Source organism: Apodemus sylvaticus, chromosome 23, assembly GCF_947179515.1.
Source record: "Apodemus sylvaticus chromosome 23, mApoSyl1.1, whole genome shotgun sequence".
In the NCBI taxonomy this organism is placed as follows: domain Eukaryota; kingdom Metazoa; phylum Chordata; class Mammalia; order Rodentia; family Muridae; genus Apodemus; species Apodemus sylvaticus.
The window spans coordinates 21,323,108-21,347,389 of record NC_067494.1 but is presented as its reverse complement, the minus strand read 5'-3'; the positions used below and the strand labels follow the sequence as shown (position 1 = coordinate 21,347,389).

The window sequence follows — 24,282 nt, the reverse complement described above, 5'->3', positions numbered from 1 at the left end:
GGAAGAAATAAAGAAAGAAATTAAAGACTTTTTAGAACACAATGAAAATGAAAACACAACATACCCAAATCTATGGGACACAATGAAAGCAGTGCTAAGAGGAAAACTCATAGCCCTGAGTGCCTCCAAAAAGAAAATGGAGAGAGCATACATTACCAACTTAATGACACACCTGAAAGCCCTAGAACAAAAAGAAGCTATTTCACCCAGGAGGAGTAGAAGGCAGGAAATCATCAAACTCAGGGCCGAAATCAATCAAGTAGAAACAAAGAGAACCATACAAAAAATCAACAAAACTAGGAGCTGGTTCTTTGAGAAAATCAACAAGATAGATAAACCCTTAGCCAGACTGACCAAAGGGCACAGAGAAAGTATCCAAATTAACAAACTTAGAAATGAAAAGGGAGACATAACAACGGAAACTGAGGAAATCCAAAAAATCATCAGATCCTACTACAAGAGCCTGTACTCAACACAACTGGAGAATCTGGAGGAAATGGACAATTTCCTTGACAGATACCAAATACCAAAATTAAATCAGGACCAACTAGACCATCTAAACAGTCCCATAAAGCCTAAAGAAATAGAAGGAGTCATAGAAAGTCTTCCAACCAAAAAAAGCACAGGACCAGATGGTTTCAGTGCAGAATTCTACCAGACCTTCAAAGAAGAGTTAACACCAATACTCTTCAAACTATTCCACAAAATAGAAACAGAAGGAACACTACCCAATTCCTTCTACGAAGCCACAATTACGCTGATACCAAAGCCACACAAAGATCCAACAAAGAAAGAGAACTTCAGACCAATTTCCCTTATGAACATCGATGCAAAAATACTCAACAAAATTCTTGCCAACCGAATCCAAGAACACATCAAAACGATCATCCACCATGATCAAGTAGGCTTTATCCCGGGAATGCAGGGTTGGTTCAATATACGGAAATCCATCAATACAATCCACTACATAAACAAACTCAAAGAACAAAATCATATGGTCATTTCATTGGATGCTGAAAAAGCATTTGACAAAATTCAGCATCCTTTCATGCTTAAAGTCTTGGAGAGAACAGGAATTCAAGGCCCATACCTAAACATAGTAAAAGCAATATACAGCAAACCGGTAGCCAGCATCAAACTAAACGGAGAGAAACTTGAAGCAATCCCACTGAAATCAGGGACCAGACAAGGCTGCCCCCTTTCTCCTTATCTTTTCAATATTGTACTTGAGGTACTAGCTCGGGCAATTCGACAACATAAGGAGGTCAAAGGGATACAAATTGGAAAGGAGGAAGTCAAACTATCATTATTTGCAGACGACATGATCGTCTACCTAAGTGACCCAAAGAACTCCACTAGAGAGCTCCTACAGCTGATAAACAACTTCAGCAAAGTGGCAGGTTACAAAATCAACTCAAGCAAATCAGTGGCCTTCCTATACTCAAAGGATAAGCAGGCTGAGAAAGAAATTAGGGAAATGACCCCCTTCACAATAGCCACAAACAGTATAAAGTATCTTGGGGTGACTCTTACCAAACATGCGAAAGATCTGTATGGCAAGAACTTCAAGACTCTGAAGAAGGAAATGGAAGAAGACCTCAAAAAATGGGAAAACCTCCCATGCTCATGGATCGGTAGAATCAATATAGTTAAAATGGCCATTTTGCCTAAAGCACTATACAGATTCAATGCAATACCCATCAAAATCCCAACTCAATTCTTCACAGAGTTAGAAAGAGCAATTATCAAATTCATCTGGAACAACAAAAAACCCAGGATAGCTAAAACTATTCTCAGCAACAAAAGAAAATCTGGGGGAATCAGTATCCCTGACCTCAAGCAATACTACAGAGCAATAGTGTTAAAAACTGCATGGTATTGGTACAGTGACAGGCAGGAGGATCAATGGAACAGGATTGAAGATCCAGAAATGAACCCACACACCTATGGCCACTTGATCCTCGACAAAGAGGCTGAAAACATCCAATGGAAAAAAGATAGCCTTTTCAACAAATGGTGCTGGTTCAACTGGAGGTCAGCATGCAGAAGAATGCGAATTGATCCATCCTTGTCTCCTTGTACTAAGCTCAAATCCAAATGGATCAAGGACCTCCACATAAAGCCAGACACTCTGAAGCTAATAGAAAAGAAACTGGGGAAGACCCTTGAGGACATCGGTACAGGGAGAAAGTTTCTGAACAGAACACCAATGGCGTATGCTCTAAGAGCAAGAATTGACAAATGGGACCTCATAAGGTTACAGAGTTTCTGTAAGGCAAAGGACACCATCAAGAGGACAGATCGGCAACCAACAAATTGGGAAAAGATCTTCACCAATCCTACATCAGATAGAGGGCTAATATCCAATATATATAAAGAACTCAAGAAGTTAGACTCCAGAAAACCGAACAACCCTATTAAAAAATGGGGTACAGAGTTAAACAAAGAATTCTCACCTGAAGAACTTCGGATGGCGGAGAAGCATCTTAAAAAATGCTCCACTTCATTAGTCATTAGGGAAATGCAAATCAAAACAACCCTAAGATTTCATCTTACACCAGTCAGAATGGCTAAGATTAAAAATTCAGGAGACAGCAGGTGTTGGAGAGGGTGCGGAGAAAGAGGAACACTCCTCCACTGCTGGTGGGGTTGCAAATTGGTACAACCACTCTGGAAAGCAGTCTGGCGGTTCCTCCGAAAACTGGGCACCTCACTTCCAGAAGATCCTGCTATACCACTCCTGGGCATATACCCAGAGGATTCCCCACCATGTAATAAGGATACATGCTCTACTATGTTCATAGCAGCCCTATTTATAATTGCCAGATGCTGGAAAGAACCCAGGTATCCCTCAACAGAAGAGTGGATACAAAAAATGTGGTATATCTACACAATGGAGTACTATTCAGCCATTAGAAACAATGAATTCATGAAATTCTTAGGCAAATGGATGGAGCTAGAGAACATCATACTAAGTGAGGTAACCCAGACTCAAAAGGTGAATCATGGTATGCACTCACTAATAAGTGGTTATTAACCTAGAAAACTGGAATACCCAAAACATAATCCACACATCAAATGAGATACAAGAAGAAAGCAGGAGTGGTCCCTGGTTCTGGAAAGACTCAGTGAAACAGTATTTGGCAAAACCAGAACGGGGAACTGGGAAGGGGTGGGAGGGAGGACAGGGGAAGAGAAGGGGGCTTACGGGACTTTCGGGGAGTGGGGGGGGCTAGAAAAGGGGAAATCATTTGAAATGTAAATAAATTATATCAAATAAAAAAAAAAAGACAAAAAAAAAAAAAAAAAAAAAGATCACAGCCTGCTAAGCACATTAAAGGTTTCAAACTATTTCACAGCAAAGAGAAATGAATTCCTTCTCTAAATTTTTATCCCATTGTGAAAAACTAAACATTAGCTATCCTTTCATCAAAATTAGCACAGAACAAGGACATAGAATTGTACCCAGTACAGTTTGCTCAGAGTACAAAAACCACCAGCCACTGGGAGAAGCTGAAATACTCGTGTTACTTATAAAGTCCCTGGCTAGAATAAAAGCATGTCAGTACAGTTAAAGTAGAAATGTAGTTCCATTTTGTTTGCTTTTTGGGTTTCAACAAACAGAAACCAGGCAAGGTGAATCAACACCTATACCTTGAAGGTGACAAGGAACATCATATTCAATCTCATCATGTCTTGAAGGGCTTAAGAACAGAGTTCCATCCACCAGAGGGAACTGCTCAAACACAGGGAGCGCCCGGTGGCACAAAGCACAGTTTACAACATTTCTGTGGCTGGCACTGAGGGCTGCAAGAATGAACTTCCGGAGGTCTTCGCCTTGGCCTACTTGGGCATCGTCTTCCATGCGGACATGGAAAGTGTTTAGCTTATGCCTGGGGATGTGAGTGAGAAGTTCAGAGAGGTCCAGTCGCCGCAAGAACTGTACAGGGGTGTCAAAGTGTCCTGCCCTGTGTACAGACAGACCAGCCGAACTGTAATCAAAGTGGGCATTTCTGAACACGTGGCCGCCTGGCATGGCCTTTTTGTGAGGCTCAAGATGAATGGCATTCTTTAAGAATTCCCCAAGGTATCTGGAGGAGCGGGGACCACTAAAGTGGGCTGGGGAGAGGATAGAGTAGCCTGTGGGTGGGGACTGGCCAGGGGAGCCACAAGGGGAGCGGGCCCCATAGGCTGCAGAACTGACTGTCTTTTCCTGGGAGTTCTGCCTGTCCATGGAGTGCCGCCGAGGAAGGTCATGGTTCAGGCCTTTCTGGGGCTTGTTCAGGGGCCTACATTTTTTGGCCTCCTCCGTAGCCTCCCCAGGAGGCCTTGCTGTGTTCTTCTCTGATCCAGACTTCTTCTTTTTTTCATCTTGCATTCGCTTTACCTGGTACCAGTCTGTGTCCTTTTTTAAGTGGCCCTGCCCACAGCGGCAGGAACAGAAGCGGAAAGCCAGGTCATAGCCCTTCTTGGTCCACATGTTCTGGCGGCACTGCTTCTCATTCCAGCTGCGGGCCCTGCCAATGCAGTTGAACTGCACCAAGATACTGCTCTCCCACTCGTAGAAGCACTGAAGATGCATCCAGGTGCTGCAGGGGCAGTGCTCACTGTTGCACACCACCTTCTGACAGTCATCCTTCTCCAGGTCCACCGGTCTCCCAAAGCTGCAGATCAGGGGGGTGGCACAAGGAGCTTCTGAAAGAAGAACAAAAAGAGATTCAGCACAAGGATACAAAGACTGCAGAGGGCATCCATCTGTCCCCCTGGCCATTCATGTGAGTTACACCTCCCCTCAACAAACACCGGGCAGATGTAGTACATCCATTATTTGCTTCTGATATGATGCTGTCCCAAAGTATAAGTAATATTACTTATTTGCTGAAAAACATACTGGTAAGTTTCAAGAAGTCGAAATCCTTCATAGTTCAATTGTGTATCTGGCCTTATAATAGTGTGGTATAAAGTTTTCTCAAGATGTGGGTATAACAAAAGATAGTATCAGAGTTCCTGTAAAACTGCAAGGCAACTAGGAATTAATTTGAAGCTACTACACCAACCAGTTCTGGTGGCATCTTCAAAATGCTTTACCACCAGGGGTTTTGGATAGCAACTGTCCTGAATAGAGGATAGCACTGAGAAAATAGACCAGCCTCATCTCAACTCTTCTTCTAGAGTCACCAGATACTAAGTGCAGGGTGTCTGGTCAGACTGTTGGCCTACACAGAACTCCAGTTGAGAAATAAAACAACCACTCTCTTGAAGCATACAGAGAGAAAGCAACAAAGAGGCATTTCTGAAGTCTTATGTTACCCACACAGGGTCCCAGCAGCTGAGCAGATTCCCATGACTGAAGAACACATAATAGCTCAACACAGGCCCATTTCTGAAAAGTTAAGTGTGTGCATGGAGACTGACAGGCACCGGATTCTTACAGCTTCTCAACATCAATCTAGTATCTGAGCTTAGAATCTATATTTTAAAAAATGTAACTAAGACCTGTGACAGATACAATAAACAAGATCAGTACTTACACAGGGAAGGGAAGAGAAGGATGAACTTATTTTTAGGATAGTACAGCAACTCTGTATGATACTGTGACAGAATTTGCATATCATCGCACACACTTGTCAAAATCCACAGCACATAAACACCAGCAGTGAAACCTAAAAGTAAGCTATAGGATTGAATGCTACTATGCATCAACACAGATTCAGAACCTAACTTTACAGAACCCACTAACAGTGAGGTGAAAGGCTCCATGAGGGTTTGTAAGGACTATATGCACAATCACTGTATTTTCTTTTCTCCAATCTGAAAAAATAGATTTTCTTTTAAAGTGGGGAAGAGGAGAATAGGTAAGTCTGAATTCCAAGAAATACTAACCCTGAGAAAGTAGGCTGGTCATTTTTATAAATGTGTAATTAATATATATATATATATATATATATATATATATATATACACTTATATTTAAATAATTGGTAGGTTATAATTTTGGTGAGAAATATACACATGCTTAGAAATATATGCTTATAGAATTCGCAGTACCTAGCTTACTGATGTTTTTATATTAATGGAGCCAATACTATATAACTTATGGCATATTTATTAAAGAAGCTTTGGATGGTAATAGCTGAAGGTCTTAACAAGAGATAGCAAAATTTGCAAAGTGTATATCCAAACTGGGAAATTAAGAGCCAAGCAGGGCAGGAACAGACCAGATACAGTTCTAGCCGTTCAATACCACAGGCCCAAACTAAGAGCTGCCACTATCGTGGGTGGAGACTACGTGTGACTCCCTGCCCAGAAAAGACCAGGACACAGACCAACAAACCAGCAGCTTCCCCAGCTGCTCTCTTTGCACTTCCACAATTTTCAATATAATTCATTACATCCCAGTCTGCATTGTATGCTGCTTCCCTTTCACTTCCCATTCTTCCATATGACTGCTGACTGGAACCAGTGGTCAGCATTTCTTTCTTCACATCCCCAAGAAGAAACTAAAAGCAAAATTTGCTTTCCTTAACCAGGGCACTTCTGGCATTTGTGCAGTGTGACTGTCCAGTGTGTTATAGGAAGTTAGAATCCACGGACCCTCAGCATTTCAGCTGTATTACCCCACCACCTTAATTTCCTATGAAGAACAATTATCTTACCAACTTGCCTATTTGGGACCTGATGTACAGGAAGTACTTGTGTGACAGAGAAAGATGAATATGACCAAAGCTTAAGAGAGTTCAAACACAGTACAGATGGGATCACATATCAAGAGATGCTAGTTAAATTCCTGGAATCCAAGAGACATTCAAGGAGAATATGAAACATGAACATAACAAGAGATTGAGGAAGAGAATCAGGGCAGAAAGTACCAACATCAAGAACAGTACAAGAGACCCCTCTACAGAGAACAGTAAGATAGAAACAGAAGTCGCTGGCAGACAAGTTGAGAGAGAATCATGTCAAACAGGAAATGATTAAGAATGGAGGTTAGTGTTATGTCCTTGAACAACTGACAATTTGGGGATTAAATAATTCCTGAGGTAGGAGCTATCCTGTGCTTTACAAAATATTTAGCTATATCCTTGCCTTCTACCCAATGGTTACCAATAGTATCCTTTCTCTCAAATTTAATGCCCAGAATTTCTGCAGACATTTTCGGATATTCCTTGTAGGGTAAAGACTAAAAACTACTAGTAAGATAAGGCCAAAAAGTGATTCAAGCACTGCCATCTCTGTGAGGGCTGTTCTTCTGCTGCATGAGGGATGTGTCAGCGGCAACGGGGAGCACGCTGTGCAAGATGAAAAGGTAGCAACTATGTGTATAACTGTCTGGAAAACTTGGAGGGCAGCCACAGAGGGCAGAAAAGAAAAATGAGAATGGATCTCAATGCTGAGATCAGAGCATTTTTTAGAAACTTAGGACAACACAGCAGCCTGAAAACTAACACAGGGAACAAATCACCATCTTCCTTAGAAACACAACCTCACTGCCCAATGAAAAACTAACACAACTTCCCACCACTTCCAACAGCACAGGTGGAGAGCCTGTGCAAACACTAGCTGTGTCTCATGCATCCAATTATCTCCTTCAGAGTGGGATGCCAGGGCCTCAGCAAAACAGCCCAAAAGACTGCTGTGCATTCTCCATCTGCCTCCTAGGAGTCTAAATCCTTAATCCTCATTTGTACAAATCCCATTTGTATAGAAGAGTAATCCATAGCATCCATTCTGCCACCAGAATGCCTGCATACCAGTGCCATTTACAGTGTTCAACCTTCCTAATGCTGCAACCCTTTAATTCAGTTCTTCACAAAATGGTGACCCCAACCATAAAATTCGTTTCACTGCTACTTCATTTTAGTTTTGCTACTGTTATGAATTGTAACTTAAATAGTGTTTTCTGATGGTCTTAAGTGACCCCTGGTTAAAGGGTTGTTCAACCCCAAAGGTGCCATGACCCACAGATTTACAAGCTAGTATCCTTGGACAAGTTACTTCTTTTCTTGTCAGTTTCTTCTGTGGAAAATTCAGATAAAAATACTTTAGTTGTACATACATACATATACACACAGTGCTTAAAACAGAAAGGATAGGACATCTATTAAACCTTGGGTCTTCCTGCCCAATGCTTCAGAGACTACCTTCACACACATACTATACCACCTGACCCAGGCCTCTTACAATCAATCAGAAGCTAAATAAAGTTGCATTAAGACACTACCATGTAAAACTCATACATGACAAAAGTAGAAGAAAAAAGAGCTGTTGGAATTTTGATGGGGATTGCACTGAATCTGTAGACTGCTTTTGGCAAGGTAGCCTTTGTTACTATATTAATCCTGCCATTTGCCTTTTAAAAAATGACTAAGGTAAACTAATAAGGAGAAACTCTATTTAGATCATTTCCAAAAAGAAGCAGATATACTTAAATCTGAATACTAAGCAACTCCCATCTAACAGACCCCTGAAGCTGAATGAATCAGAAAACTGTATTAAGAGCTCTGGGGCTGGAAAGGTGGCTCAGCATTTAAGACCTTCCTTAAGCTCTTCCAAAGGTCCTGAGTTCAATTCCCAGCAACCACATGGTGAGTTACAACCACCTATAATGAGATTTGATGCTCTCTTCTGGTATGTCTGAAGGCAGTGACAGTGTACTCATATACATTAAATAAACCTTTTTTTTAATCTCTATTACAGATACATGGAAGGAAGACAAGTTTATAGCTCTGTCCACACTTCCCTGTGCCTTTAAAACCATCATTCATTACAGCAAGTCCCTCCTGCTTTCTGCCTCCAAGTTTCTATGTGGAAAGGCCATGCTACAGTGTGGGTGTAGTTGGGTGCGCCCCACGTATTCGTCTGCTGGTCTCCATTATGGCAATGTGAGAGGGCACGGATCTTTACGAGGTGGAGCCTAACAGGACCTGGGCCCTTGGAAGGGCACTCTTAGTCTCTTGGAACAAGAGTATGATCACGGAGAACTACTTTTCTTTGTCTTCAGTTAGTTAGGAATACTTTCTGAAATGTAGTCCTAGTAGTCTGGCTGACTGATGACATGGTCCTGGACTACAGCCATACAGAACCCGTACAGAACTGGACCCATGCACACACCATGCCCTGGAACCTCCAAATCTATGAGGTAAATAAACTCTTTATAAGTAGCCTACCTAGGGTATTTTATCATAGCAATGAAAGGCTGACAAATATAGGCCAGCATTCCACCTTGCCAGTTCTGCATGTTTACACATCAGCCTCTATAATGTGGCCTTGCAGCTAGGTTGCAAAAACAAAGTCAAGAGCCTGCTTAATATTGAGTAATACTACGGCAGACACCTCACTCTGTGATACACCTCCAACCCCAGAATGAGGATGGGAGGAAGGCAGGAGATTAAGCAATAGGATGATTAGAAATAATAAAAGGAGGAGCACACTGGGAAGAGCACAGGGACTTCTGCTTATGCCCTATCCTCTCATGCAGCCTCTCCTTCCCCTGACCACACTGGAAAGGCAAGAGATGAGGAAGGAGATGTAGTGCATGTGCTAATTCTGCTGCTGACCTACACTGAGCCATTCATCACCTGTGAAGATAAAAACACCCACCTACTCATCTCAGACCTATGTACCCTTGATAAACTGCAAAGTACCATTATACTGGGTATTGTTTTCAACTACTTCTACCATAATATTATGCCTTGTGGCTAGCTCTCCAGCTAAATGCAAACTGTCCCATTATATTTTCTACTTTTCTGTTTTGGATATACTATACAGTAAGTGCTTAGAAATTAAGTGAGTGATGCTACACTCTTCACTTCCTAACCAAAACATCTAAAAACAGATTCTGTGACTCTAAGAAAACAGCACCAAAAGATTCCAAATCATATCTACAATAAATTAGTTGTGTTACAAAATCCCTATTTGTTGTATTGCTATCTCACTATATAGCCCCTATGTAGCACTAGTGGACGTTTTAAAGTGATTGAACTTTTAATGTGTAAAAACTGTGGGACTTTTAAAGTAATTTAGATCTTGGGGATGAATAAGAAAGTAAGGGTTGAGGCTTAATAGTGATGTATTTGTGTGTCAAGTTGACAAGGGGTCAATTGTACTGGCTGGTTTTGTGTGTCAACTTGACACAGGTTGGAGTTATCACAGAGAAAGGAGCTTCAGTTGGGGAAGTGCCTCCATGAGATCCAGTTGTGGGGCAGTTTCTCAATTAGTGATCAAGGGGGGAGGGCCCTTTGTGGGTGGTTCCACCTTTGGACTGGTTTTCTTGGGCTCTATAAGAGAGCAGGCTGAGCAAGCCAGGGGAAGCAAGCCAGTAAGAAACATCCCTCCATGGCCTCTGCATCAGCTCCTGCTTCCTGACCTGCTTGAGTTCCAGTCCTGACTTCCTTTAGTGATGAACTGCAATGTGGAAGTGTAAGCTCAATAAACCCTTTCCTCCCCAACTTGCTTCTTGGTCATGATGTTTGTGCAGGAATAGAAACCCTGACTAAGACAGGTGCCATCTAAAACCCCTAATTCTTAAGAGAACAGCAGTCCCATATATATGGGATGCTGTTATAAACATTTATGATATAAATTAGATGAACTAACCAGACACATCTAAAAACCTTTAGTAATGAAGAGAAACTCTACATTCAGTAAAAGCATGTATTACAACCATCTCCTGAAACATTAAATCATGAAAATCTCACAAGTGATATTGAAAATGTCCTTGTACACAGTCAGTAATATTTTTAAAAGTGTGTATAGAGCTAAGTGTATAAACAGCTCAGCTAGTAAGGCACTTACTGTCACACACATGCATGACTTTGAGTCCCCAGCACCATCATGATACAGTATTCATGTATGAATTCTCAAAAAATAAAATTTTAAATTTAAAACAATAAAGAATAGTCATTTACTGCTCACCTATGAGGTACCCTGTTTTCAGGATTTTAACTGTAAAACTGAGTTCTCTCCATCCCTCTTAAAACAATTTCAAGTATCCTACACATTCTCAGAGTTAGGTGGGGCTGGGTCAGGAAGAAAGATCCTCTAACTTTATAAAGACTTTCTAGACCTCTGAAGTCTGTAGTGGAGACAAGGTCTTACCTAGCCTTGTAAATGTGTGACTAGGAAAATGCAGTAGGCATGTAATAAATGTTTTGCTGATGGAAGGAATGGACCAAGCAGATGTAATACTGTAGAGTAGCTGAAGTGCTGGTGAACAGAGATAGATATACCCAGTCTTTTTTTTTTTTTTTTTTTTTTTGGGTCACCTCACTTTCTCAAACAATTATGCGCCCAGCCTTCTGTACTCAGAACACCAAGTATGAATTTCTGAATTTCTGAACAACCCATGTCAAAGTAGTTTCTTTCACTACATGAAGTGCTGATAGCCTGTTTATATCTCAATTCATTAGTTTTCAGGCCCTGGCCAGAACATTTAACTGCCCCATGCTGTTTTTTTTCTTTCTTTATCCATAAAATGATAGAAATAACAGTGCCTACATCAAAAGGTCACGATGATATAATAAAAATTATTGTAATTCAAATAGAGCTTAACACCTATTCATTTAACTTTAAGCAATTATTGCTAAAAAGTCCTATCAGTTTTCTAACACAATGCTAAAAAAAAAATTTAAAAATTAAAAAAAAAATCAAGACACTTGAGTTCCCAGCCCAGCTCCAGAGGTGTGCAGCCTTCTGTCCACATGGGCAGACTGCTGAGACACACGGGGACGGTAGCACAAAGAGTATGCTACCCTTTTTCACTTCTCCCCTTCCACTGCACACAAGCACACACCCTCCTCTTTCTCGCCTGGTTCCTCTCAGCTTTCTCTTAGCATCAAATCCCTGTCACAGACTCCTGACTCCCACTCACACCATCTCTCTTTACAGTGAACCTCCAAGCACCACATTAAATACTCTTATGCAAAATGCTACCACTATCTTGCCTGTATTACTCTCAACCCACTCCTTGTTGATCATGACTTCTCGTGTGTGTTTTAAGTTAACAAGAGGTAGTAGTGTATTTTTCCCTATAATAAACCAAGCAGTATGGCACACTCCAAAAATTTCACTAACTGATCTGTTTTAACATCTTAAAGGTGCCCTCAATGTCAGAAAAATAAGCGTTTTATATCTTCTCTAACCTAAGCCCTTTTATCCTGAACTTGGGTGACAGGGATTCATAAAGCACAAAATATAATTTTATTTACAAAACTGGTCATAAGAACCTGCCCCAACCAAAAAAGACAAAACAAAACAAAACAAAAAACCCCAAACAAGACAAAACAAAAACAAACAAACAAATCAATGGACTTGAGTCATGTATAGGAAAAACATGTTCAAAATGCATAAAGAAGTAATCATTGTGTTGTGGTTTTTTAAAATTTAATGGGTATCTTTTAAATTGTATCAGCTGTTATTTCTGCATCTAGTTTACCTCATAAATTAACAATATGACATGTCAGTATCTTTCATCCCATCTCATTTCTCCTCCAAAGTTACTGATTTCCACAATGTTTTTAAACACTAGTGTCAATTCACCCAAATACTTTGAAGGGTATAAATTATAACAGAGAACATAAAAATATCGCCATTATCACCCAGATCCTTGAAGATGCTCTATTAAGGTTAAGGATTCGTGGAAGCACACTGCCAAAGGTTAGCAGCTCTACAACCATGTAGGACCACCAAGTAACAACGCATTTTTATAATTTAGTGATCTGCTAGTTTGGAAATATAAAGTGGTTTAATGCATAATTTGGAGAAATGTATCTTCTAAAATTATGCATATATTGTAAATCTTTTGTTAATATTATTCTCCTTGAAATTTGGACAGTTAGATTTTATATAATAGGATCACATTGTCCTAGACAATAAACTTGTAGGCGTTTTCTCTTGCTCAGATTTAGAGTTTAAGGATATGGTACTCTAGCATCTAAACGCAGTACTAGCATTTTTCTGAAGGAAAAGCAGGGCCAGTTTTCTAAATTGCATCACATCATAAAAATGGTTATATGTGCAAGTGCATGCATATAGACATGGATATCTGCAGGGAGCTTTTTGGACAGCTTTTAAAGTCTTTATGTCATTTTATAGCACTGTACTCTGATTTTAAAGCCTTTTTGTTCATGAGAAAAAAGGGTGGGTTTTCATAATCTTTGCCAATATCCTCTGTAGTCAGTAAGAAATAGTCAAGATTTGGCCAAAATTAAATGCCTTAATTTTCTTAGTCCCACTAACCATGTGAGCTGTAGTTCAGGACCTCAAAATGTCCTACTCTCTTAGGAGTTTCCAAGTGGTGTTTGAAGGATAAAGACCATAAGAAAGTCCTCCTCAACCTTAGGAATTCCAATGGCTGAAGATGCAAAGGTTTTACTTCTCCCTAGGCTGTCCAACAGATACAACAGGACTGTCTGATTTATCTGGCCGTGTGAGCAATAAATGCCAGCTTCCTGTCAGAAATTACAACCAATATTTGCTTCTATTTTGTATTTTCTAAAAGCCCAACTGAGAAGCAATTTTAAGTCATAGTCCATAGATAAGCATAGAAACTAAAATAAGGACATATAGGGGGAAAAGCATAATGTATTTCCCAAATGTTTGTCTTAGTTAGGGTTTCTGTTGCTGTGATTAAAACACACCATAACCAAAAGCAACTTAGAGAGGAAGGTTTTTTCAGCTGACAACTTTCAGTCCATACTTCACCCCTGAGGAAGTCAGGAGGAACTTAAGGCAGGCACCTGTAGGCAAGAACTGAGGCAAAGGTCATAGAGGAATATTGACTGCTTACTGGCTTGCTCACTCAAAGCCTGCTTTCTTATACAACCTAGAACCACCTGCCCAGAGACAGCACCATCTACAATGATCTAGACCTCCCTACATCATCACTGACCACAAAGGCCCACAGGCTTGTCCACAAGCCAATCTGCAGAGGTCATTTCTCAGCTGAGCTTCCCTCTTCTCAGATGACTATAGCTTGTACCAAGTTGACTAAAACCCTAGCAGCACAGTGCTTTAAAATCCAAACTGTAAACCTCACATAGGAAATACTTCAGAGTGATAGAAGTAAGTTTCTTAAGAAAGTTATCATAGATATATGCATTAAGAGCCCTCAAACTTCTCTAACAGGCAGTCTGCCCTATAGTATGACATCTTAAATCCGTCCTGGGTTTTTGTTATGGGATGTGGACATGGGGGACAATAAGGTGTAGGACTCCTATGCAAAATAAAATAGATTTCTCAAGTCAAATGGCTGAGTCACACTGTTTCATCCCTTGGACAAACTGCTTTTCATAATGACGGAAGACAAAATAAATATGGTTTATTTATGAAAAACATTATTGTCCTTAACTTTTTTATTATTTATAATACCTGACAGTTAAGTGACCAGCTTTTGTTATTTAACCTAATAAAGACTAGAGCATAACACTACTAACTGTTTGCCTCCTGACCTTGTGCTAGAACTAAAGCTAAATTTGTGATCTACCTATTCTAATGGCTTAGGATAAACACTATCATACCTATTAAGTCCTTATTAGTAATATTCTGTGATTCTCTACATTATGCTATGTATATTCTTTTGAAAGACAGTTTAATTGTGGAAAAGAAGTATATAACTAAAACAAAAGTTTCTTCACATGCTTTCTTAACTTACAATCCAGTTTTACCAAATATGAATTAAAGTCTGTACTTGATAGGTGCCAAAGTTCCCTCATTTTGCAAAGCCAGCCAGAGGTAGGTTCCACTTGGTTGGCCTCAATGCAAATTCAGTGAGCATGCTTCCTTTGCAATAACATGTGACTTCAAACCCTGCCAGTATAGTAGATTTATCTTTTGAATTGAAGCAAAATAGTATGGAAGACAGAAAAATAAATACAAATGACTATTGGAAATACTGATACTAAGGCTGTGTGCCAATATGCTGATATCAGCACTTTCCACTTCCCCCTTTCTAGTTCTAGAGTGAATGGAACATCACTAAATGACAGCCTGAATCTTGCCCATCATAACTAATCAAGGTTATATTTAATCACTTACAAACATTATGGATGAGGTCTTTTTAATTAGTATATACTAGTAAGTATAGTCAACATCAACTTACTACATCAGACTAAAAGCAAACAAAACAAAGCAACAAAAAAGCCTACTTACAATAAAGAGAGAACCAAGCATGGTAGCACACAGTTGTAATCCCAGCACTTAGGAAGCTATGGCAGGAGGATCAAGGATTGTGAGTTCAAGGCCACCCTGTGCTACATAATGAGATACTATCTCAAACTGCCCACCCCTTCTCCCTCTCCCCCAAAGCAGGTGGAAGTAGGGCTCAATGGGAGAGAGCACACCTGGCTGTGCCATGCCCTGGGCTTCCTCAGCAAAATAGTAAATAAAAGGATAGGGAGAGGGGAAAGGAGAAAACAAGAAAAAGAAAAGGAGAAAAGAAAAGGAAAATATAGAATAACTAGAGTACCTGGCTGTAGAGGTCACTACAGATAGCAACTGTGTGAGCAACTTGATTGGCTTATTGAATACCCCTGGCATTAGAGCAGGCCTTCCTGCAGGTCTCTGAGTGTTTACACAGAGGCTTATCAGAGAAAGACAACCCACTCTAAATGTAAGGGGCACCATTCTCACAGGCTTGGGTCCAGCCGATACACAATGATATTCCCCGTTGTCTGTGTTTGGTCAGCCATATAAACCAAAGTCACTGCCATGCCTTCCCCACCATGAGAATTTCACCCCTCTGCTGTATGTTGTCACGTATTTGGCCATAGTGTCCAGAAATGTAACTAGTACAAGGACATACACAGAAAAGCACACTACACTCACAAAGTGCCTTAATACTCAAACTACAAACTTAATCATCTCATAAAAATAGGACTAAGTTAGTTTTCTGGGCAAGTTTATCATAGATAATTGTGTACAGAGTCTTTCTATTTTACAGGATACTGACTGCCTGTTTTGTTTCTTGTTGTTACTCCAAAAAAAAAAAAAAAAGCAAGTCTTCCTATGAATCAAGATAATCCCCAACAGACATGGCCACAAACTAAGCCAATCTGGATGAGATACCTTTCCCAGGTGATTCTAGATTGTCAAATTGACAATTAAAACTACCACATTAACATGGATACTAACGGACATAAGTATGGGATCCATTCTGGATAAGCAACACTTAAAAAGATCTCTTCTAAAAGAGAAAAATAAAATCACCTGGTTCATTTTAGACTCAAATACTGCAGTGAGTGCTGTTTTTGATCTGGAATCTAAGGGACTGTGTTAAAGGCCTGATCCTCAGCTTGGTTAACAGACTGTGGTGAACTGTGAGAAGTGAGGGCCTACTGGAAGGCTTTCAGGTCACTGGGCTATGGGACATCAATTGTTTCCTCCCTTTCTTACTTACCAGCCATTATATGAGTGGATTTGGTCTACTATGTGACCTCCACAGTCAAAAAGTAATGGGGACAATTAACTGAAACTTCTAAAATCATATACCAAAACAAACTTTCCTTTCTTTTTTTGAGATAGGTCTTTCTATACAGCCTGGAACTGCAACTCATTATGCAGAGCAAGCTGGCCTTGATTTCAGAGATCTAGCTGCCTCAGTCATCTGAGTACTAAGATTAAAATCATGCACTACCAGACCCAGCAATCTTTTCTTTTTATAAACAGATTAGTTTAAATATTTGTTGCAGAGACAAAAAAAAAAAAAAAAAAAAAAAAAACAAAACCTGACTACCAATCTGTAGAAGCAAGAAAATAAATAGATAAAGTCTCTGAAAATGCTGAAGATGTAGGCCAACTCAAAAAGTCTCTTAAATAACGTTACATGCCTAGTATGGAGTTTGTTATAGGGTTAAACATGAGGAAATAAAAGTAAGCCATACTCCCCCCTTTTTGGCCTACCTTGTATTTTTGTCTTATTAAAACCTGGATGCCTAATATTAGGTAAAAACTAACATGTTGATTTCCTTTCCTTCCAAGATTTGTCATTGTTACTTATTGCTATACAGATAAGCTAATATTCTTGAAGTCATTTTTTTTGTTTTGTTTTGGTTTTTGGTTTTTTGTCCTGTGCAGTTACTAAGTAAGGCCTTTGTTCAGCTAACTTAGTGGTTAGTACCTGCACTGACTTTCTTAAGTAACCTGAATAAGACTAATAACCTTTGCAGAAAGGCTGTGTGTACATACATACATTGGGGCACACCTTCAAATGTGGCATTTAAAACTCTCTTTTAGCCTTTAATTTCTGATCCTGTGAAATCTGGAGGTTAGACAGAACTGGAGCCTTATTTTAAGGGTTTTCAAAGAATGCATATTATCCTGCACAAAGGTATGGTTTTCAAGAGTTTCAGGATTATTTCTGAGATTTTAAGACCCATAAGGAAGGACATTTCATTCCCCAAACTTTCTATTTTAAGTTTCATGAACCAAGTTTTGTTGGCCCCAACTTTTATAATTACCATTGCCGCTTCTGCAGCTTCACTAAGTAACTGCGGGCACCTGCTTTCAACAGACATCTCAGGAACAAGACTGTGCACTAATGGATGAACAGGAGCAGGTCAATACCAGAGAACTTCTAGAACAGATTAAATAGTGACAATTCAGCAGGGCTAGGATTGTTAGAGAAACTTCAGACATATCCCTCCTTCCATGATTACCAAGCTACTATAATTTTGAAAGCTATGTTGACATGGATGTAAAGAAGAAGGGTAGAAAAAAGACAGGTTAAAACAGCACAAATCCCATCTACTTCTGTTGAAAAGGAATTCTTAGAATTAAATAAAAACCTCTGGTTAACTGCCAGAATTTGAAAACTTGATTTTGACAATTTTGCTATTATTCTCATTGCAAACTAACCCCAGTTACAAGGAAGGTCTCATGAAAGGATTCCACTCCATGTTAGAATGTTGCCTGGCTTGACCTTGTGCAAGAACCACAGCTGCCCTCGGTTCACAAGCACAGGAATCCTGTCACTCCATGCAGGTCTTTACTTGTATTTACCATCACGCACTTTTATGTTATCTCAGTCTACCCAGTCTATTCTCCTAGACCTATTCTTTCCTTAAATTCAATTAAAACCTAAAAGCTAACCTAGCTTCAAATTCAAACTAAATACAGATAGATGTTTTACCCATTTTAAAATTCTTATTCTGGCTCCAGCATGCTAACAACAGTGAAGAAGACATATCAATAATCATCTAAAGGTAGAAAAGTCCTATTTTCATTTTCTAACATAAGCCATATTATGACTCTTGTCAAAACCCAAATGGACATAGACCCAAATATGGCTACTTTAATCTGATTATCAGAACAGAGAAAATGACCCATGATTCTTTCTGAATGTTTCTTTAACATATCACAATTCCACAGAATAGAAATAAGGAGAAGCCTCCATGCAGTCTACAGACACTTCCCGAACATACAGAGGATCCTTAAGTCATACACTCAAGGGCATTTATCTTTTTAGTGCCTTCCTTCTTCCATTCCAGCTATCAGCACACACAGAGTAAAGATCTGGGATAGAGACGTAGGTTAATGGTGAAATCTTTGTCCACCATGCTCATGGTCCTGGTTTGAATCCCCAGCAGCACTTTAAAACGAGCACAGAAAAGCCAGGCACCACCAGGGCCAGGCACACCTTTAAGGCCAATACTCAAGACAGAGGCAGGCAGATCACTATGAGATCAAGGCTAGCCTGGTCTTCTAAGAGAGTTCAGGACAGCTAGGGCTCTGTTACACAGAGAAATCTTGCCTCTAAATACCAAAAAAGAAAAAGAGAGCACAGAGATAATGACCAATAATGAGATAGACTATCAGTCTATTCAAAATATTCAATACTCATACATAAAACTCAAACTTACCTAACTTCTAAGCTAAACCACATTAAAGAAATATTTAAGCCCAACTACAGCATAAAAGCTTCTGACACCCTTCAAAGAAGAGTTAACACCAATACTCTTCAAACTATTCCACAAAATAGAAACAGAAGGAACACTACCCAATTCCTTCTACGAAGCCACGATTACGCTGATACCAAAACCACACAAAGATCCAACAAAGAAAGAGAACTTCAGACCAATTTCCCTTATGAACATCGATGCAAAAATACTCAATAAAATTCTTGCCAACCGAATCCAAGAACACATCAAAACGATCATCCACCATGATCAAGTAGGCTTTATCCCGGGAATGCAGGGTTGGTTCAATATACGGAAATCCATCAATGCAATCCACTACATAAACACAAAGAACAAAACCACATGGTCATTTATTTCATTGGATGCTGAAAAAGCATTTGACAAAATTCAGCATCCTTTCATGCTTAAAGTCTTGGAGAGAACAGGAATTCAAGGCCCATACCTAAACATAGTAAAAGCAATATACAGCAAACCGGTAGCCAGCATCAAACTAAATGGAGAGAAACTTGAAGCAATCCCACTGAAATCAGGGACCAGACAAGGCTGCCCCCTTTCTCCTTATCTTTTCAATATTGTACTTGAGGTACTAGCTCGGGCAATTCGACAACATAAGGAGGTCAAAGGGATACAGATCAGAAAGAAGAAGTCAAACTATCACTATTTGCAGACGACATGATAGTCTACCTAAGTGACCCAAAAAACTCCACTAGAGAGCTCCTACAGCTGATAAACAACTTCAGCAAAGTGGCAGGTTATAAAATCAACTCAAGCAAATCAGTGGCCTTCCTATACTCAAAGGATAAGCAGGCTGAGAAAGAAATTAGGGAAATGACCCCCTTCACAATAGCCACAAACAGTATAAAGTATCTTGGGGTGACTCTTACCAAACATGTGAAAGATCTGTATGACAAGAACTTCAAGACTCTGAAGAAGGAAATGGAAGAAGACCTCAAAAAATGGGAAAACCTCCCATGCTCATGGATCGGTAGAATCAATATAGTTAAAATGGCCATTTTCCCTAAAGCAATATACAGATTCAATGCAATACCCATCAAAATCCCAACTCAATTCTTCACAGAGTTAGAAAGAGCAATTATCAAATTCATCTGGAACAACAAAAAACCCAGGATAGCTAAAACTATTCTCAGCAACAAAAGAAATTCTGGGGGAAATCAGTATCCCTGACCTCAAGCAATACTACAGAGCACTAGTGTTAAAAACTGCATGGTATTGGTACAGTGACAGGCAGGAGGATCAATGGAACAGGATTGAAGATCCAGAAATGAACCCACACACCTATGGCCACTTGATCCTCGACAAAGGGGCTGAAAACATCCAATGGAAAAAAGATAGCCTTTTCAACAAATGGTGCTGGTTCAACTGGAGGTCAGCATGCAGAAGAATGCGAATTGATCCATCCTTGTCTCCTTGTACTAAGCTCAAATCCAAATGGATCAAGGACCTCCACATAAAGCCAGACACTCTGAAGCTAATAGAAAAGAAACTGGGGAAGACCCTTGAGGACATCGGTACAGGGAGAAAGTTTTTGAACAGAACACCAATAGTGTATGCTCTAAGAGCAAGAATTGACAATTGGGACCTCATAAGGTTACAGAGTTTCTGTAAGGCAAAGGACACCATCAAGAGGACAGATCGGCAACCAACAAATTGGGAAAAGATCTTCACCAATCCTACATCAGATAGAGGGCTAATATCCAATATATATAAAGAACTCAAGAAGTTAGACTCCAGAAAACCGAACAACCCTATTAAAAAATGGGGTACAGAGTTAAACAAAGAATTCTCACCTGAAGAACTTCGGATGGCGGAGAAGCATCTTAAAAAATGCTCAACTTCATTAGTCATTAGGGAAATGCAAATCAAAACAACCCTGAGATTTCACCTTACACCAGTCAGAATGGCTAAGATTAAAAATTCAGGAGACAGCAGGTGTTGGAGAGGGTGTGGAGAAAGAGGAACACTCCTCCACTGCTGGTGGGGTTGCAAATTGGTACAACCACTCTGGAAATCAGTCTGGCGGTTCCTCAGAAAATTGGGCACCTCACTTCCAGAAGATCCTGCTATACCACTCCTGGGCATATACCCAGAGGATTCCCCACCATGTAATAAGGATACATGCTCTACTATGTTCATAGCAGCCCTATTTATAATTGCCAGATGCTGGAAAGAACCCAGGTATCCCTCAACAGAAGAGTGGATGCAAAAAATGTGGTATATCTACACAATGGAGTACTATTCAGCCATTAGAAACAATGAATTCATGAAATTCTAAGGCAAATGGATGGAGCTAGAGAACATCATACTAAGTGAGGTAACCCAGACTCAAAAGGTGAATCATGGTATGCACTCACTAATAAGTGGATATTAACCTAGAAAACTGGAATACCCAAAACATAATCCACACATCAAATGAGGTACAAGAAGAAAGGAGGAGTGGCCCCTTGTTCTGAAAAGACTCAGTGAAGCAGTATTTGGCAAAACCAGAACGGGGAAGTGGGAAGGGGTGGGTGGGAGGACAGGGGAAGAGAAAGGGGCTTATGGGACTTTCGGGGAGTGGGGGGCTAGAAAAGGGGAAATCATTTGAAATGTAAATAAAAAATTATATCCAATAAAAAAAAATAAAATAAAAGCTTTTGACCCTTACCTTTCACAAAAAGACAAGGAGGTAAATCTACTTGAGCTAATAGAGCTGCTAAGTTCAAAAGAAAAGGGAAAAAGTTACAAACACAAAAACACAGTATGGTATGGAGAATATTAAATCAAACAGCAGAAAAAACACTGGGTACTGAGACTAAGCTTAGCCTCTTTCAGGTGTATCCTATTGGGATAACACACTAACATGTATGATTTGAGTTTAAGCCAATAACATCTTATCACAATACAGCTAATGTCCTCCCTCTGTCCATATCCTTAAATAAACAATTTTATTTACTTATTTAATTTGCCAAGCTAAAATCTCCAAAATAAGGTATTTTTTAATCATGTTTTCCCTTCAAAACAGCCTGCTAAGAAAGCTTTCTAGTTATCTAGCAGTCATTCTATTGGGACTTAGGGAGACAAGCCTTTGCCTACAGTCAAACTGAACAGAGTATTTCTCAAATGCTCTATTAGCAACCAGCAAGCAACAAAGAATCCGTTACAACACAGAGAGGCTTGTAGACAGAGAAGGCATGTCTAAGTCCTATACATACTTCAGTGCACATGAAAACGACCCCACAATCAATCATGACTATGTTCTCTGGGCCGAAAAGTTTACCTCAAACATATACACTGTAGCCTGCTATGATACAACCCTTGAAGAGTAGTTCATAAAATGTTCTAACTAATAAGTGCCAACTAACAGACTCCTAGGGACTGTTTAAGCTAGGGATGCCACAATAACTAAACATTCATTTTTTTACCTTTTGTGAACACAGATAAAGTTTTGTACTATGGACATTCTCCAAGATTCAAAATTATTCATTTCAAAACTGAAAGAAAAAAGTGAAGTGTCATTTATAAACTGGTGAACAAAAAAAAAACCTGGAAATTAAATTGTATCATAAAGCTTTCTTCGGGAATTCTAGAAAGACTAACTCAAATAACTGGTTTTCCCCGAGACCAACAGGAAGGTTCTCTAGGGAAATTTACACAGTAAGGGCTCTCATATCCAAATCTGTAGAGAAACAAAAGCCCCCTCCCCCCTACAAAAGCAATGCACGAATTTTGGACGATTAGCATTCACTGTGAACGCCTTGGAGGAAAGCCAAGGTCTGCCCTGGATTGTTCCAACAAATCAAGAGTATGCATTCATCACTAGTTGGAATGCAGCCACCCTCCTTCACAAACTGAGAAGCAAAAACTCATCTAGAAAGCACTAAAACTCCTAGATCATGGCACAACTAATTGCTTTTTCAAACAGCTTTATGGTTTGCAGAGGGCTCATCACAAGCAATATCATGTTACCCTCGGTTTCTCTAGATAAAACTGGGGGCTTAGGGCAATGAAATGGCTCAGTGGGTAAAGGTGATTGCCACCCAATGATACAAGCCTGACAACCTGAGTTTGATCCCAGGAACTCACACAAAAGTGCAAGAACAGAACCCACTTCACAGTTCTCTGACTTCCACATATGTAATATGGCACAATGCAGCATTACACCACATCAGAAAACCCATGCATACACACACAGGCATGCATACAAACATGTACATGCACACAACTTTTAATAAATTAGGTTTGGAAAGGTTCAGTAACTGTGCAAAATGGCAACACCAATGTATAACTCTAACCTGTGCCTCTCAATCTCACTCATTAGCATAATCAGTGAGTTTGGGAATCTTTTCTAAATCACTGATATCTAAGAAGGTGTGGGCCTGCCTGGATCTGCGTCATGCACAGTGCATGAATAAACTTTTGATTAACTGAGCACATGTTCTAATTAACATGCCATTTCAGTCCAAGTGCCTGAATAAGAAAAATGAAACCTTTCTTCTGACTCTGAATTTAAGTTTGTTATCATAAGCAAGATTAGCCAATTTGGCTTTTAAGAGGCCTCATTTTGCAACCTGGTTCATGAGAAGAGGAAACAGGAGTCTTTACCAACCAGATGCCAACATGCTACTTAGATGGCATAAAAACTGCAAAGACTCTGAGTCAGGTGCTGAGCACTGAGCTCAGCTGTCTGCTAGACTGTAGCAGCCTGGGGAGTCACAGCGAGTCACTGAGGAGGGCAGAAGGGACTGCAGGCCAATCAGTACAGTCCATAAATTTAGCAGCATTACTGTGCAACTGGCATTCAAAGGATTCAAGTGTCAATAGCTATGCTATGCACAAATTTCCAAAACGTCTGCTTTTCCAAAGACTCTGTCTCTATGTATAGTATGTAATCATACAAAACATTTCTAGCTAGTATAGAGTAACCTAAAGCTGAAAGACAAATAAATAATAAAATACAACACAAAGAGAAAAAAAACCTGAATATACAGAGTGTATAAATCAATAAAACACAAACACTTGTAAATAAAAGATAAAAAACTAACAGAAAAATAAAAATGACCAAGATACATATGTTTAATCACTGACAATCTTTCAAATGCAAATGATTTGTATATTTTTCATTTATGTGACTGCCAAAGATAAAAATGATGTTCAAAATTTACATCAGACAATATAAAGAAATAAATATTCCACAGGCTAGTGTATTGCTTAGTAGTAGCATGTTTTTCTTGCAAGTAATGAGAAGGTATTAGGTTTAATCCCCAGGAAGGGAGGAGAGAAGAGAGAGTTGAAGGAGAGAAAAGGCAAGAGACCTCTGACCAGAAGCTTCCCTTTTTAATGCACCTTTACTGTTACTTTCCCAGAAGCACCA

The 24,282-nt window shown here is 39.7% G+C and overlaps 1 protein-coding gene across 1 annotated transcript in view; it reads right to left on the bottom strand.

Annotated features, from left to right (window-relative positions):
- The window catches only part of Heca (hdc homolog, cell cycle regulator), a 58,668-nt gene that overhangs the window by 19,251 nt on the left and 15,135 nt on the right, over positions 1-24,282 (bottom strand). The window contains exon 2 of the mRNA XM_052169289.1: positions 3,655-4,695. Within this exon, the coding sequence (XP_052025249.1) occupies positions 3,655-4,695 (1,041 nt within the window). The remainder of the gene's footprint in view (positions 1-3,654; positions 4,696-24,282) is intronic.